The 16,206-nt window shown below is 38.6% G+C and overlaps 1 protein-coding gene across 2 annotated transcripts in view; it reads right to left on the reverse strand.

Annotated features, from left to right (window-relative positions):
- Positions 1–2,054: 2,054 nt before the first annotated feature.
- RPGR (retinitis pigmentosa GTPase regulator) overlaps positions 2,055–16,206 on the reverse strand; it is a 41,482-nt gene continuing 27,330 nt past the window's right edge. For both annotated transcript variants that reach the window (XM_072137807.1, XM_072137808.1), the window contains exons 9-14: positions 13,893–14,017; positions 11,587–11,757; positions 10,943–11,117; positions 10,618–10,721; positions 7,646–7,705; positions 2,055–5,696 (exon numbers count right to left, since the gene is read on the reverse strand). In XM_072137807.1, the coding sequence (XP_071993908.1) occupies positions 3,453–5,696; positions 7,646–7,705; positions 10,618–10,721; positions 10,943–11,117; positions 11,587–11,757; positions 13,893–14,017 (2,879 nt within the window). In that variant the 3' untranslated portion in view covers positions 2,055–3,452. The remainder of the gene's footprint in view (positions 5,697–7,645; positions 7,706–10,617; positions 10,722–10,942; positions 11,118–11,586; positions 11,758–13,892; positions 14,018–16,206) is intronic.

Here is a 16,206-nt window from a genome sequence, read left to right on the forward strand (position 1 = left end):
AAGTTTGCACAAACAATCAGTAAGGCCTCATGCAAATAGCCTCGTGTCAGAATGGGCCACAAGCAGGGAGAAGTTTGAAGCCCATTTCAGTCTGGCGGAGATGGGGGGGGGGTGAGTGCTCCTCATCTCTCTCATCTACCGTAATCTGAAAAATATATTTTTTTACTCTTCAGCTTATTGTTTTTATTATCTTCTCCACTGTCTCTGAAATCTCTCCTGAATCCATTTTAGTTTCCCAAAAGAAACTGCGAGCCCATACACTGGTCAGAGTGCTACCCTTAACGAAAGTCTATGTTGGATGTGTGAGTAGGAGAGAATAGTCAAAGATTTTAAAATATGGCACACAATCATCTTCAGCTAAATAGGTAGTTTTCTATCCCGCCCAATATTTTTTTCCTATCAATACCGAACATCTTACTAACAAGTTCTTCAACAAAGAAAATGAAAGTAATTGTAATTTGTAAGCGATTGGTGGGGGTCCAACACCCTGACCCTGATCCGATCCTCAGATATTAACAGAAATCAAAAAGAATATTCAGTGGCACTTATCAGACTTATATAGCCCACCTTAACCCTTAAACACCAAAAAGGGAAAAGAAGAATTTTTTGTAAAGGTTGATGTGTAGGTGGGCACTAATGAGGATCGGTTCCAGGTTTCTTAGTATGGTAGTTTTAATTTATACAATCCAATGGCACACAGAGAGATATTATATATATATATATATATATATATATATATTATATATATATATTATATATATGAAACTAGACCTACAGACGTCTGCAAAAAATGGTCTTATAACAAAAAATATCTATCTTAAAACAAAAATTTTTTAGCGGTCTAAAAATACGTCATAGGGATATGTGTGGTTTTTTATATTATGAAGTATAAAAATAGGATAAAAAATGGAAAAAAGAAAAAAGGTTTTTTATTATTATTAAAAAGTTCATATGTCGTATGAAAAAGGATGAGTATCCAGGAGGTATCCTCTATAACTGGCAGGATATAGGGCCCTATATTTGCAGTATATGTTACTATAGACAGGATCGACCCGAGACAGATAGTAAATACGTTAATACAGTCATGCACTCACGGTTAGTTGATTCTAGTGCTTTTGTATTAAATCAAGGTTTTTACGTGTCGGAGGACAGTACAACGCCGTATAGGTAATGTTCGCTCCGTTGTCTCCACCGCCACGTGTATTGTGTAATGGCGTTCCTAGACGCCGGCTGAGGCATGGGCCTTGCACCAGATGGCACGGTTTTTGGCTGTCTTGTCTCCTTTCCTCACAGCTTGGTGGCTCTTCTTGCACTGAGTTGTGGTAGGTATTTGCTACAAACAGCGGGATGCGTCCATCCCAAACAATGGAGTTAGTGGCAAGAAATGTTCCGCTGCAGGTCTTTTGCCGTGAGTGCTGTCTTTTTGGGTCTATCCGATAGCCACTCACGGAGAAAGCACTTACAAACGACCCAAAAAGACAGCTCTAACAACAAAAGACCTGCAGCGGAACATTTCTTGCCACTAACTCCATTGTTCGGAATGGACGCATTGCGCTGTTTGTAGCAAATACCTACCACGACTCAGTGCAAGAAGAGCCACCAAGCTGTGAGGAAAGGAGACAAGACAGCCAAAAACCGTGCCATCTGGTGCAAGGCCCGCGCCTCAGCCGGCGACTCGGAACGCCATTGCGCAACACACGTGGCGGTGGAGACAACGGAGCGAACATTACCTACACGGCGTCTTACTGTCCTCCGACACGGAAAAACCTTGATTTAATACAAAAGCACTAGAATCAACTAACCGTGAGTGCATGACTGTATTAACGTATTTACTATCTGTCTCGGGTCGATCCTGTCTATAGTAACATATACTGCAAATATAGGGCCCTATATCCTGCCAGTTATAGAGGATACCTCCTGGATATTCATCCTTTTTCATACGACGTAGGAACTTTTTAATAATAATAAAAAAACCTTTTTTCTTTTTTCCATTTTTTATCCTATTTTTATACTTCATAATATAAAAAACCACACATATCCCTATGACGTATGTTTAGACCGCTGAAAATTTTTTATTTTAAGATAGATATTTTTTGTTATAAGACCATTTTTCGCAGATGTCAGTAGGTCTAGTTTCTTATATATATTTATATATGTATGCATCTGTGTGCCATTGAATTGTATAAATTAAAACTACCATACTAAGAAACCTGGAACCGATTCTCATTAGTGCCCACCTACACATCAACATTAACAGAAATCACACTGCTGGAAGCAGATAGCTCTGTACACTCAATCCAGTATACAGAGCTATGTGCCCCTGGCTCAATTCACTGGATTAAAGACAAGAAGACAAGTTTCTTATATGTACTCAGCATAACAAAATAACACATTGTCCAATTCACTGTTATTAACAAAAATACAACATTTCAAAGATATAAATTCCAACATGTCACTATCAGTCCTGGTGTATACAATTTCAGTTGCCCTGGGTTCCAACCCTTAATCTTCTAACTTTAGCATTGGTTAGACCTATTGTTCTCCTGTCTGATCCTGCACTGAGCTCCGCTCTGCCTCCAACCCAGACAGAAAAGGTCTTTTTCCAGGGGAAAGGAGGAACAGCAGATCTGTATGTTGTGGGCAAAATGTAGCAGAGCTGAGAATGTAATAGTATAAGAATATAACTGTGTGTTAGGTCCATCTCATGGATCTCATCATCTCTCATCTGTGATCTGTCTCATCTCTCTTTTTCTATGTGTCAGATAGTAGTACAGTGTTCAGAAGCTAATTGAAAGTATATATAGACCCTGATAATCTAAGCACATTGTCAGCATCTCATAGCACTAGAGAGATCATGAAGAGAGTCCCCACCCACACAATTTTGCACTGAGCAGCCTAGGGAGTGATAGGAGCTAAAATAACAATAAAACCGAGTAAAATTGTAAAGTAAGAGGTTAAAAATTATCTTGTGTAAACATCACTAGGGGATTGAAATTTGAGAATTATTTTTCATGGACAAACCCCTTTAAGTGAAAAAGTTTTAGGTGGCAGAATAGGCAGTTTTTTCATGAGCTGTATAGGAGAGGCCTAACTGTGCTAGTCGGTACCCACTAGCCCAGGTTTATGTTAACAGTTACAAAATTTAAAAACAAAAGAACAAATAAGTAATAAGGTAAAACAATAGATCAGGAAATTAATCTAAGTGATATACTATGTGATAGCTTGAATTTATTTATTTTTTTAATTATCCATTTAATTATCTTACCTACCAAAATATACATTGTGCATCTACCGGGAAATATATGAAATGTAGTATCTACATAGACACAATTATCCCAGATTAAGGAAATATATAGATAACCAGTTATAACATTTAAATGTTCTACTACTGGAATAGTCTCATACGTTGACATTAAGAACTGGGAAAGCAAATATTGTAGCAAATATAAGTATTACTTTAGTGTTAAGTATTGTGGTAAAATATTATCCCAAAATTGAGCAGATTGGTCCAAAGATTTCAATTTTAACAAATTTCCTGAATTTATAGAATCTGATTCTTTAAGTTCTTTCTTTTTGATATTTTTAACATTTTTTTTCTGTTTCTCTGTTTCTTTGTTAGTTTTCTTTGATGCAAACATACTTTTCACAAATTTCTGTTGCCCTTTATTATATTTTTCACTTGTTTCTTTTTTTTCTTCTTTTTCATCTTTATTGTCTTCATCTTCCTCTCCTTCATCTTCCTCCTCCTCTTCCTCTCCTTCATCCTCCTCCTCCTCTCCTTCATCCTCCTCCTCCTCCTCCTCTCCTTCATCCTCCTCCTCCTCTCCTTCATCCTCCTCCTCCTCTCCTTCATCCTCCTCCTCCTCCTCCTCTCCTTCATCCTCCTCCTCCTCCTCCTCTCCTTCATCCTCCTCCTCCTCCTCCTCTCCTTCATCCTCCTCCTCCTCCTCTCCTTCATCCTCCTCCTCCTCCTCCTCTCCTTCATCCTCCTCCTCCTCTCCTTCATCCTCCTCCTCCTCTCCTTCATCCTCCTCCCCTTCATCCTCCTCCTCTCCCTCTTCTTCCTCGTCCTCCCCCTCTTCCTCCTCTCCTTCCTCGTCCTCCCCCTCTTCCTCCTCTCCTTCCTCGTCCTCCCCCTCTTCCTCCTCTCCTTCCTCGTTCTCCTCCTCTCCCTCTTCTTCCTCGTTCTCCTCCTCTCCCTCTTCTTCCTCATTCTCCTCCTCTCCCTCTTCTTCCTCGTTCTCCTCCTCTCCCTCTTCTTCCTCGTCCTCCTCCTCTCCCTCTTCTTCGTCCTTCTCCTCTCCCTCTTCTTCGTCCTTCTCCTCTCCCTCTTCTTCGTCCTTCTCCTCTCCCTCTTCTTCCTCATCCTCTCCCTCTTCTTCCTCATCCTCTCCCTCTTCTTTGCATTTCTCTTCTCCCTCTTCCTCACCCTCCTCCTCTCCCTCTTCCTCAACCTCTTCCTCACCCTCTTCCTCACCCTCTTCCTCACCCTCCTCCTCCTCTTCCCCCTCATCCTCTTGATCCTCCTCCTCCTCTCCCTCTTTGCCATCTTCTTTTTCTTCAACGCCATCTTCTTCCTCTTCCTCATTTCCTTCTATACTTTCCTCCTCCTCATTCCGTTTTTCCTCATCCTCCCCGTTATCTTCTTCATCCTCTTTGCTCTTATCTTTTATTTGACCCTTTCTGCTGGCCTCCTCTCTTCCAGCTTTCTGCTTTTCAGATAGTTTCTGATCTGATTCATCACCTGTTTCTTCCTCAGCTTCTGATTTACTATCATCCCTCCCTCCCTTTGTAACTTTATCTTTTATTTCACTCTCTTCTTCATCGTCCTCTGTATTACTACTTGTTGCAAAACTGCTGGTAACTCTTTTCCCAGTTTTATTTTCTTGCAAGGCAACAGTTTCCACACTTTCTTTTTGCTTGACAACAAGTATGTTAGTTTCTTTCTTTTTCTTAAAATATGTATGATTTCCTTGTTGTTTTAAACATTTAGTACTACCCAAATTCTGTCCATCCATAAAACTCTGTATGCTATTTTTATTATTATGTTTTGATCCTTTTGTGAGATGGCTGTCATCTACATCACTATTTAGCTTTGCGACTGAATTTACAACTTTTCTGAAAGTCTTTCCTGCTAAATAATCTGAACTAGATGAAGAGTATGATATATCACTAGGAGTTTTTGCTAAACTATTCCCATGTTTACTGCTCAGCTTCTGAACACCTTTAATAGTCTCATGACTTTTGACTCGAATAATCTGGGGTTGTTTACTATGTGGTTTATTAATCTGAAAGGTGCTTGTGTTATCTGACTCACTACCTTCTACAGATGTGACACCAGACTTAATCTGAGTTAAGTCCGCTAGGCTACCTTTTGGTATATGTTTTTCATGTCTTCTGCTACTGGCTTTAGAAGTGATCCTATCAATGTAAGCATCTTTAGCAATATTTAACTGTTCTTGACTAGCAACAAATTTTGCTTTTCCCACATCAGCTGCTTTTCGGAATTTGGCTTGCATGTATTTCTTAACTGCCTCTGCTTGGACATCTGCATTAGTAATCCCAGTTTCATCACAATTAGAAGTGAATGAATTATTGTTAGAGGAAAGTGATGAAAGTCGAGATCTGCCCCTTTCTTTTATATGCTTTATCTCAACCTTACCATCACCTTTCAGTTCCACATTTTTAATATTCTTCTATTCCATGAGAGGCAAAACAACGAAGAAGAAAATGGAAAGAATAAGAACATAGGGAATGAAATGCATGAAATGAGTAAGATTCCACAAAAAAAAAAAAAAACAAAAAAACCAAAGATTCTAAAAGAATATTATACTATAACAAAATGATACCCAACAGACTGAAACTTGGAAAAAGTGCAATTCATAGGCATACATCCTCTCCTGGTTCCAGCCTCTGGGGCATCATATTATTATATTACTAGACGACCACAAAACCAAATCATAAATACATAATCAGAAGAAAACAGAAAAGATAGAAATTAAAAGTCATAAAAGTAAAAGGGCAAGTCTATGTTTTGCCATACATTATTTCAATGGAATTCAATGTTTTCTATAAAGCGTTCATAGAACATATAAACTTTGTATATTTGATTAATAAATGGGTTTTCCAGTCCATAAAAAATTAATTGGTCAGTGGGTTGCAAATCTGAAAGGGTTTATAATCCTGTCATTGATCCCCTGCTGCTGCCTGGTGGCCAGGTTCCTGTTGCTTTCCCCTTCCTGAACTTGTAGATATGAGGAATGAGTAGGAGAGAGAAGAAGGGGAAGAAGTAGAGGGAATAGAGGGGGATGAAAGCCTGTTCAGACAGTGACTGGTACAACTGAGACCCAGGCACTGTCAAAACAGCAGTGAGGATATCAATTAAGGGAGCTTTTTGTTCATGTTTCCCTTTAACCCCATTTACAACCCCCATAAACAAATAATATTTATATGGCTTAAAAATTTCCTTAATGTAGTCCTGGGGTAAAAAAAAAAATGATGGCTACTGATATATACCCTCTGGTGAAGCTGCAGCGTTGCTAATTTACTGAAATTTAGGCTTTATTGTTAATCCATGTTCCCTTGACATTCCATAATTTTCAAAATCCAATTGACACAGGCACAATAAAAATATTAGTTTGGAAAGGCAATTAGATATGTACCAGTTCCAATTTACATCCAAAATCGACTTAAGAGCAAACCTACAGAACCTACTTTTCTCATAACCTGTGGACTGCCTGTATATAAACTTACACTTTGACATTTTCTTACATTATATTTTTCGCCACATCATTTCATTTACCCACAAGTGATACGTTTTAAAAGGAGATGCATACAATACTGACATGTCATTTCTTGACATGGCACATGACGGCTGAACCAATCGCTGACTGTGATGGTCACAGACTATACGAATTGACATAATATTAAAGGAGTTTTCCACTTTTAGGAAATAATTATAGGAAGTACATAATTTAGGAAGTAAAGAAAGGTTATGGAATTTTTTCAATATACGTATTGAACGAATATACGTATATACGAATATGTATCAATTCCTCACGGTTTTCTAGATCCATGGTCATGTGATGTCACACAGGTGCACAACTCATTTTATCCCTAGTCATGTGATGTCACGGAGATGCATGGCTCGTTATATCGCAGAGCGTACTCAGAGCTGTGTGATATAGCGAGCCGTGCACCTGTGTGACATCACATGACCATGGTCCGGTGTTTAACCACAGGATGTAAACAATGAAGCTTCCCGCAGAAAGACAGAGAACTGTAAAATCTTTAGGAATTGATACAGAAAGTATATAGGAAAAGTGTATATCTTTCTTTTAATATTGAAAGGCATCCATTTATTGGAAGTGTATGAGGTCTAAGATTATTCACAAGTATTTTTTTTCTGAATTTATTCACTATACTATGGCACTCCCAATGATCTGATTTTGCTGTTTCCATATTTCTCATCCACTACAATTGCAAGTAACTGATTAAAGTTATTAAGATTAAAACATTGCAAAATGTTGCAATGCCAAATATAATATCCCAAACATTTCCATTATTTAGAAAACATAACTATTCGTTATTAACAAGCTTTACTATTACAGTATATAAATAATATATGAAATAAAATACCACTTACCTTTCTCTTATGAACCGGTGAGAACGTACTGTTACCTTGGTTCATGCTTACTGCGTGCGTCTAAAAAAAGTGTTATTACATTACATTAGATTACATGACAACATTCTTAATGTTATCTATAGAAGTTATAAACTTTAAAGACAGATGATTTGCCTGTCAATAAACAGTTAATCTCAGATGCAATAAACACAAAATAAATGTAGGTCACAATAAATAAAAGTTACAACAAGAAAATACATCATATATATTATACATACACATACATATATAAAATCTTACACTAGATTTAATAGAATGCTTCACATTTGAACCCCATGATAATTTTAAAGCAACATCAAACCTCAAAGAGGGATTTTATGAGTGTTTTTTGACTTAAAGAGAACCCGTCATGCAAAATAACCCCCCTAAACTAAATATATTTTCATAAACTGCCATTAGAGAGCATTGCCTCTATCCCTTCATTGTCCCTCTACATGCCTGTAAACCTAAGCAATGAGGTCCTAAAGCTGTATGCAAATGACCTGTGAAATGTAAAATGAAGCATTAGCATATTCAAGCTGTCCACTATATTCATGAGTGGGAGGCACAGCCACACCCCCAGTGCATGACTGACAGCCTGTATAATGATGTGAGGCTGTATAATGATGTGCTTGCTGGTGGCCACGCCCCCTGCAGCCTGTGTGTGCATGTGTGTGTGTTTAGGAGAGATACAGCAGCTCCAGGCTGCAGCCATGTTATAGCAGAACATGTCAGATTCATGTGTAGCTGATGTCTGTGTCTCTCACCTGTATATTAGGAGGATGCAGCATGTCAGCAGGTACAGCACTCACACTAGCCATGCTTTACTATACATTACACACAGACATGAGCAGGGGGAGGAGAGGGGAGGGGTAACAGGAGTGACATCACTGCCTCTGACCATGTGACCAGCCTCATTTACTTGATAAAAAATATGTGATTTTACAATGATTAATGTATGAAATAACTAGATAAAGGCTGGGATGGATCCTTGTGAGCTGCTCCAACAGGTAGAGGTGACAGGACTAGTGGCAGAGACCTGATGACAGGTGTCCTTTAAAGGGTTATTCCCACGAAGACAATATTCAGGATAGCAAAATAACCCATTCTCTAATTCCCTGTTATTAACAGAAATACAGATAAACATTACACAGATATAATCTACAGTCTTGGTATACACAATTTCGATTGCCCCTGGTTCTGACCGTAATCTCTTACATTAGAGTTAGGTAGACATGTTGTCTGACGCTGCACTGAGCTTCTCCCTGCCTCTAGCTCCCACCCTTGCATTCCAGGATGAGCTCACACACACAGACTTCCTGACAGCAAGCAACACACACATCCTAAAGAGAGTAAAGCTACAAGCTACAGATAGAGAAGGTCTTTGTCCAGGGGAGTGGGATGCACATCAGATCTAACAGTATGTTATGGCAGTGCAGAGATGTAGCAAAGCTGTGAATGCATATAATGTATTATGCATTACATGCATCTCATCATCTCTCAACTGTCTCACCTCTCTTTTTCTATTTGTCAGATACTAGTGAATGTTCAGAAGCTAAATAAAAGTGTATATAAACGTGGACCCTGATAATCTAACCACATTGTCAGCACACAGCATGTCACAGCAGTAGAGGAATTATAATGTGTCTGCTTATTGAGTTCCCAATCACACTCTGGAATTTTACACTGACCATCATAGGAGCTTAAAAAAGCAATAAAACTGAGTGAAATTCTAAAGTATGGGGGTTACAAATGATCTTAATTGTGTTAAGATCACTAGTGGATATAAATTTGAGAATTTTCTTTCACTGGCAAACCCCTTTAATCGATCTCAGAAATACAGGACTTAATCTGCTGATCTTAAGGTTGGGAATGGCTCCAATGGCCACAGCAATCTCCTGAAATTTTGAGGGTTAAAAGAGATACTGATCTAAGGTATATAAGGTTACATATCCAAACCACATCAAATTTTTAAACAGAATTGAAGGTCTGAAGCCATTGTTTAAGAAATTTAGATATACAATATAGTGTAGATAATAGCAAACTATTCATTGTCTACGCTATTTATTTTTCTATTAAATGTCCTATATTTTCTCCCCTCTCTTCTCTGCATTATAAGCATGGTTTAGAAAGTAAACAGCAGAGGCTAAATCTTAGCTCCTTACATACATAGATAATATTTCACTTGACAATTCAGCTTAGTAGTGAGATTATCCAGTGACTGTAATGTAACGAGTCATTAGAAAATTTAAAACATTTTATATGTCTACCAACTATCTGTTTGAGTATGGAGGAAAAGCAAATTTGAGCAAAATGCAGGAAGACAGGGATTAACTGGGACAAAGTAGTATTATGCTGTAGCTATTCTACAAAACTTACATTATCACCTTCGCTATTGAAAGAAGTAAAACTAGTTTCAAACGTTAAAGGGGTATTCTCGTCTCGGCATTCACATTCAGTTTAATTAATCTTCCATATATAAACATTTCTTCAATTGGATGTTATTAAAAAAATGTTTGTGTGTGAAGATAATTTCCCATAAACATAGCCATGTTGTCCCTTAGAAACGAGATACTTTCCTCGGTTACGACCACGTCACATTTTGGCAGCAGTGGCCAGACATGTACTATTGGGCCCTGCCTGACCACCTGGATTCAGCGATCATTACTACAGGACGGCTGTGGAACATGTAGTAATTCTCAGATATTTCATATACAAAACCTTTTTGTTTATTTGTGCAATCCCTCCAGCAGAGGTGGCCTTATCCGAGGAAGCTATCTCGTTTTTAAGGGACCAAATCACTGCATCTATCTATTTTTTTTAATAACATCTAATTGAAGAAATGTTTATTAATGGCAGATTAATCAAACTGAATGTGAATGCCCAGACGAGAATACCCCTTTAAGTTACGCTTTCACTAGAATTTCATTATAACTCCTTTACACAAGTCTTACCATATTTAAAATATCTGTGGTGCCCCCAAAACTATGCTGGCTGATGCTGTCAGTGTCCTCATCCGCTGAAAAGCTTTTCACCAGGTCATGGCTTTGTTTTTCATCTGCAAAATAAGTATTTTGATATGCAAAAAATAATGATAAAACTAATAACAAAAAAACGGGTCACACTGTGGATTTGAGAACAAATGTTGATTACTGAGTAGATTTTCCGTCGAAAAATCCACATCAAATTCTGCCTACTGAAGAAACCAAAAAAAGTAAAGATCCTAGAGATAATATACAATTTAAAATATGCTGAAACAGAGGTCTCTTCTGCCGTTACCTGATTTCGAGGCTGCTGCAGAGTCATGGGCACTTGATTCACTACTGACTTGTCTTACTTTAAGGAGGTTTGGTGGAACAGTCCTATTAGGAATCGGCAATGAAGATTCCAGTAAATTACTATTCAATGGTGGTAGGGTGCGGGTCAAGTCACGAATCTGTTCAGGCGAATGTTTCTTAAAGTGAGAGAAACAAATCATAAGTAATCATAAGCAAATACAAATTTCTATAGACTCAATTTATGGGCAACTGTAATGAAACTGTATTGGAATTCCCAATTAACAAAAGAAAGAACTAATTCCTAGACAACAAGTATGAAGCCAAGAAAAATGTGCGCCCAACTTGTATCACACCCGAAGCGTGTGCTGTAACGTCATGCTAACGCGCTATGTTCAGTTTTGGTAGCTCAGGGTTCAGGCTAGACATTCCAGTCGCTGCGAGTGTGAGGGGTCCAAATCACATGCAGGGTTAAAAACATGTCTGCTTTCTTCCAAAACTAGTGGTCTAGTGGCATCATTAGAGTTGAGCCTGTACTACCAGACACAATTCACTGACAAGTGTAGCATTGTTTCTAAAGGAAGAAGCTGTATACTTCTGTAATATTAAAAAAAAAGAAAAACTGTATATATATAAAAAAATACATACTTTTTCCCTCCGTCTTACACGTGCAGACGGGGATCGCTGGAGCGTGGTAGACCTTTCTCCATCACCATTAACCGATAAATAATTTTCTTTTAGCTCATCTATGATAATGGGTTCAGACTCTTTAGGTCGTGGAACAGCAAACACAAGCATGTGACAGCCACCACATGCCACCTGAAGGGGGAAAACATGCTAAATATTAATTAGAAAATTAAAACTGATACAAGTATATAAATAACCAAATCTTAGTGTGTGTAAGTCAATGAGTCTGAACCGACTGGCTAAGAGTAATGTAAAATGTATGAAATACGATGGAAGATGACATCAATGTTTCTTAGAAAACAGATCATCTTCTTGCAAAATATCTAGAGTCTGCGGAGCCCTTCAAAGCCTTTCTACGGTCTTCCACTAGGAACTGGACCTGTAGGTCAAGATTCTGCCCACCAAAAATTATAATTCCGAAATTTGAATCTACTCATTTTTATAATTTAACCCATACTTGCAAACTTTTGCAATCAGCGATAGAGGATGTTGGTGTAAGCAGCAAAAAATTCCCAGGGGGTGGCATTGCCCCCTTTTTGAAACACCAACATTCAACATGCTGATCACACTCCTTTATGCGATTTCAGCACCTCATAGCATGGCCATATCATCAATGAAATGATGGAGTCTTGTCCACAATTCTGCCCACTCCATAGGTTTACCTTCCAGGTGCTGCGGGAGAGCTGGAAAAAATACCTAATGATTCTGTGTATCTATCTGCAGAATAAAACTTCTTAAAACCTCATCCATCAAAATTCTGCAGTGTTTGCAACTACAGACCACAGATAAAACCAAGCAACATACAAAACCATATTCCAATATTTGAAAGTTTACAGCTTACTTTTACAGAAACCTGAAAAAATTGTCATCTCTGATTCCGTATTATGACATACCCTGGAGACATGAATGTGGAAATTATGTGCACAGATGGATCCACAGCATGGCTTTTATCTCTGGACAACAACCAAGAAACACAGCCCAGAGAACGTCTAATGTTTAACAAGCTTTACTCAACTACAGAAGACAGAAACTGAATGAAAATTAGGGAAAAAACACAAGGGGTTTTCCAGTTTATTAAATAGATAACCAATGCAAAGGACAGGCCATCAGTATAAGATTGGTGCAGGTCTGTCCCTCCTATAAATGAATAGAGGCTCAGTTTCAGTTCCGGGCACATGGAATGGAGCAGTACTTCCGGTATTACTCTGCCCCTTGAGGCTGCTGGAATCAGCTGTTTAAGGTGGGTCCTTAAGAGTGATATTATTGACCTGATTGTGAGGTCACAAAAATGATGAACCTGAAAATCCCTTAAAGATTTCCAAGCAACCCAATGTGAGCAGTGGAGGGTCCGATTCCTGATAATCCAGATGGGAGTCAGAGCTTTTTCCAACCACTACAGAATCTAGGAAGATTTCCAGTTCAGGTACACTGTGGATGCATCTCTGCAGGGGTGCCATGGTTAGATGCTCAATGGATCAGATATTGAGGATCTATCTTAGAGAAGCCCTTTAAAGCTGTTGCCCCATCAAACTAACCTTAAAGTTATAGCTCGAAAGAAAGGTGTGACCATAACACCAGTGTGTATGTGTGACAGGTACTCCATTCACTTCTGTAGCACCCAATATCACAAAGTCACCAGAGGATTTTACATTCCTCTTTCTCCAATCTTCAACAATCTCCAACCTATTCCCTATCCTGTGGATATGGGATAAGTTACTTTGGTAGCACAAGTTCATTTATGTTGCTAATACTACTTTCTACTCTTTCTTAGTAACCCTTTGGATGATAGAGAGGGTTTGAAGGCAACCATACATCCCACCAAGTTTAAATGTCGGGGAAAGGCTTAATGGTAAACACAGATGTCCTACTTTCAGAAGGCTGTATTTTATGGCAATGAATGGGCCATACACACTTTCATTTTATTCCTTAAGACCATTATAGTCAAGTCGAGATTTCCTTAAGGGAAATCTACCATCAAAATGAAAAATCAATAAACCAGGGGCACTGACCCATAGATCCAGGCATTGTGCCATTAGTAATCTTCTTACATTCTTAAACTTTTAAAAATTATGTAGGGGCTCTAGGGAACATGCCACACCCCTTCCTCTCTTTCTCCTCCCTCTGCCTGTGTAATCTAGTAGGAGCAGCAGGGAATGCGTGGGAGGGCAGACCTGCTCTGCCATCTAAATAATCCTAAAGAGAATTTATAAAAAATAATTTAAAAAATGTGAGGACAGGAGATTAGATCACACGAGAGAGAAGCTTACCGACTGAATGTTAAACTTCAAAAAGTTCCTGCAGAGTGTAGGGGAAAACTGATTGGTGAAATTCTCTTCCCCTAATCCAAGTTTCCCATGACGTCCATCACCGAAGGTATAAAGTAGCCCTTTGTCTATAACACAGATATGAAACTTGTTATTATTTGGAGAGGGGGGACAAAACAAAGAAAAGTGGATTTTTTATATAATATTCCTCTACTTCTGCCATTAGATCACTGCAGTTATCTTACCAAAGGCAAGCCATTTCTGTTAGAGACACAGATATATATATATAATGCATCCTGTGTCATGCATCTTCCCACAACCTTCAACAGTCACAACTTAGCCTTTCCCTTTAGGAGGAGAAACACAAAGTTGTGGCCACAAAACAATGGAGAAATGCAGACATATTTTTTAATGACATGCATGTCAGTCTGCTATTGCACCGGATACAGGCCCTAAATTCCGGTTTTACTTTCAGTTGAGTGCTCTGGGTGCCTCTAGAATCAACGCACAAGGTCATTCCTTTAGCCATAATTTGACCACACAAGTGTTTCTACACCCATTAAAGACTCTTGGAGTTATGGCCCTTTAACATTTCATGACCAAAAGGTACCTGAACGGACAGGTCAATTTTTAAATATGATGATATCATGGGAACCGCTTTACATATCATAACAAATTTTAATTCTTTTAATACTATGTGAGACTTTGATTTTATAGGATAGGTCCATTAATTAAATGTTTTTTCTTTATAGAGTGTGAAAAATGAGAAAAGTCACAATGTGCAGGGTCAATATTAACTATAAAATGTGATTGCACATGGTTATATAAAATTAATACCTCACAAATGGTAAGTTGTACCTGTATATAACTCACTAACTTATCTACTGCATCATGGCACCTAAGGGTGTGGCCACACCTTGCATTTGCGCGTGTATTTTTGAATGTTTACCATGTGTTTGGCCAGTTTGAATTAGTTTTTCTACATTTGTGGAAAAGTAAGCAGCTAAAAAAATGTTATTACAGCTGCTTACACTTCCAGAAATGAAGAAAAAATGGATTCAAACTAGCCAAATGCATGATAAACCTGCAAAAGCAGATGCATTAAACACATAGTGTGACCACACCCTAAGTGTTGAGAACTGGAGATATCCATTGTTAGGTCTCATGCATATAGCCGTGTACTTCACCTAAGCCATAATCCTCTCCCCTGGGAGCTGAGCAGCCATACCCCAAATCAGGTGAAATATAGGACCTGCTCTAACTTTAAGTGGCATAGCTGGTCCGACTGGATAGGTCCCAATGAGGCGAGACATGTTTTGCTCACTGCACTGTGAACGGGTGTAATAGGCCTCTATGAGGGCCTCGAGCTGACCGCAGTTTGTGCAGCCAGTTCACAGCCTCTGGACACAGTCATGTGCATGAGGTCTTAAAATTACAGTCAGGAATTGAAAGCTGTATATAATTATTGTGTTTTTTTTTCTGAAACTTTATCAGTGGATATATCTGGTTCTATGACGCATAGAAACCCACTTTCTCTTTAAAAAGACAGCAGAACTGTGTTTTTAGGGGCTGCAGATCAGAAGATATAGGCATTTGAACTGGGCCACTGTTATGACGTCTATAGACATACTTTCTGAAAGAAATGTATACAGTCATGAAGGGGTTAAGAATATTCTGAGTTATGCTGTTTATGCAATTTTTCAGCGTGTAATTTATACAGTCCTTGTGCAGCCCTTTTTAATCTAATGATGCCACAATACGCATACTATTTGCATTTATAATAGAGGATGGCTTGATTTAGCATGATCTGTATTCAGACTTCATTTCATTTTCTTTCAAACATTTTATTCCCCAGTTTGAGCTGTAACAGGGTGAATGCATGTTGCTCCTACTATATGCAGGTGTCTGCATTACATTTGCAGCAGTTCATACAAATAGGGTTAAAAGATTTTGGAAGCGAATCATGGGCTATATTATTCACCGTTAAAATGTGCAAATGTTGAAACAAACAAAAAAAAAACTGTTCATTTTGGTAATTGTACAATATTGTGTGCGAGAACACAATGTGATCTGGGGCTGCTCAGGGGAAATCTTCCAATGATATATTGCAGTGGACTGTACAGCTGTTATAGACACTGCAGTGTGTGTTTAGCTAAAACAATGAGGTCTAAATTGTAATATTTCCACGGGTAGGCACCAGGCTCACTAAATGGAGCTCCAGCACTTTAAGAGTGTGGTCACACATACCACTTTGATTCCATTTGGAAGTGCAATGAAAGCACACGGGTGGGCATGCGGAGGGTGGGGGTCCAATTGC

This window comes from Engystomops pustulosus, chromosome 2 (genome assembly GCF_040894005.1).
Source record: "Engystomops pustulosus chromosome 2, aEngPut4.maternal, whole genome shotgun sequence".
Lineage (NCBI taxonomy): Eukaryota > Metazoa > Chordata > Amphibia > Anura > Leptodactylidae > Engystomops > Engystomops pustulosus.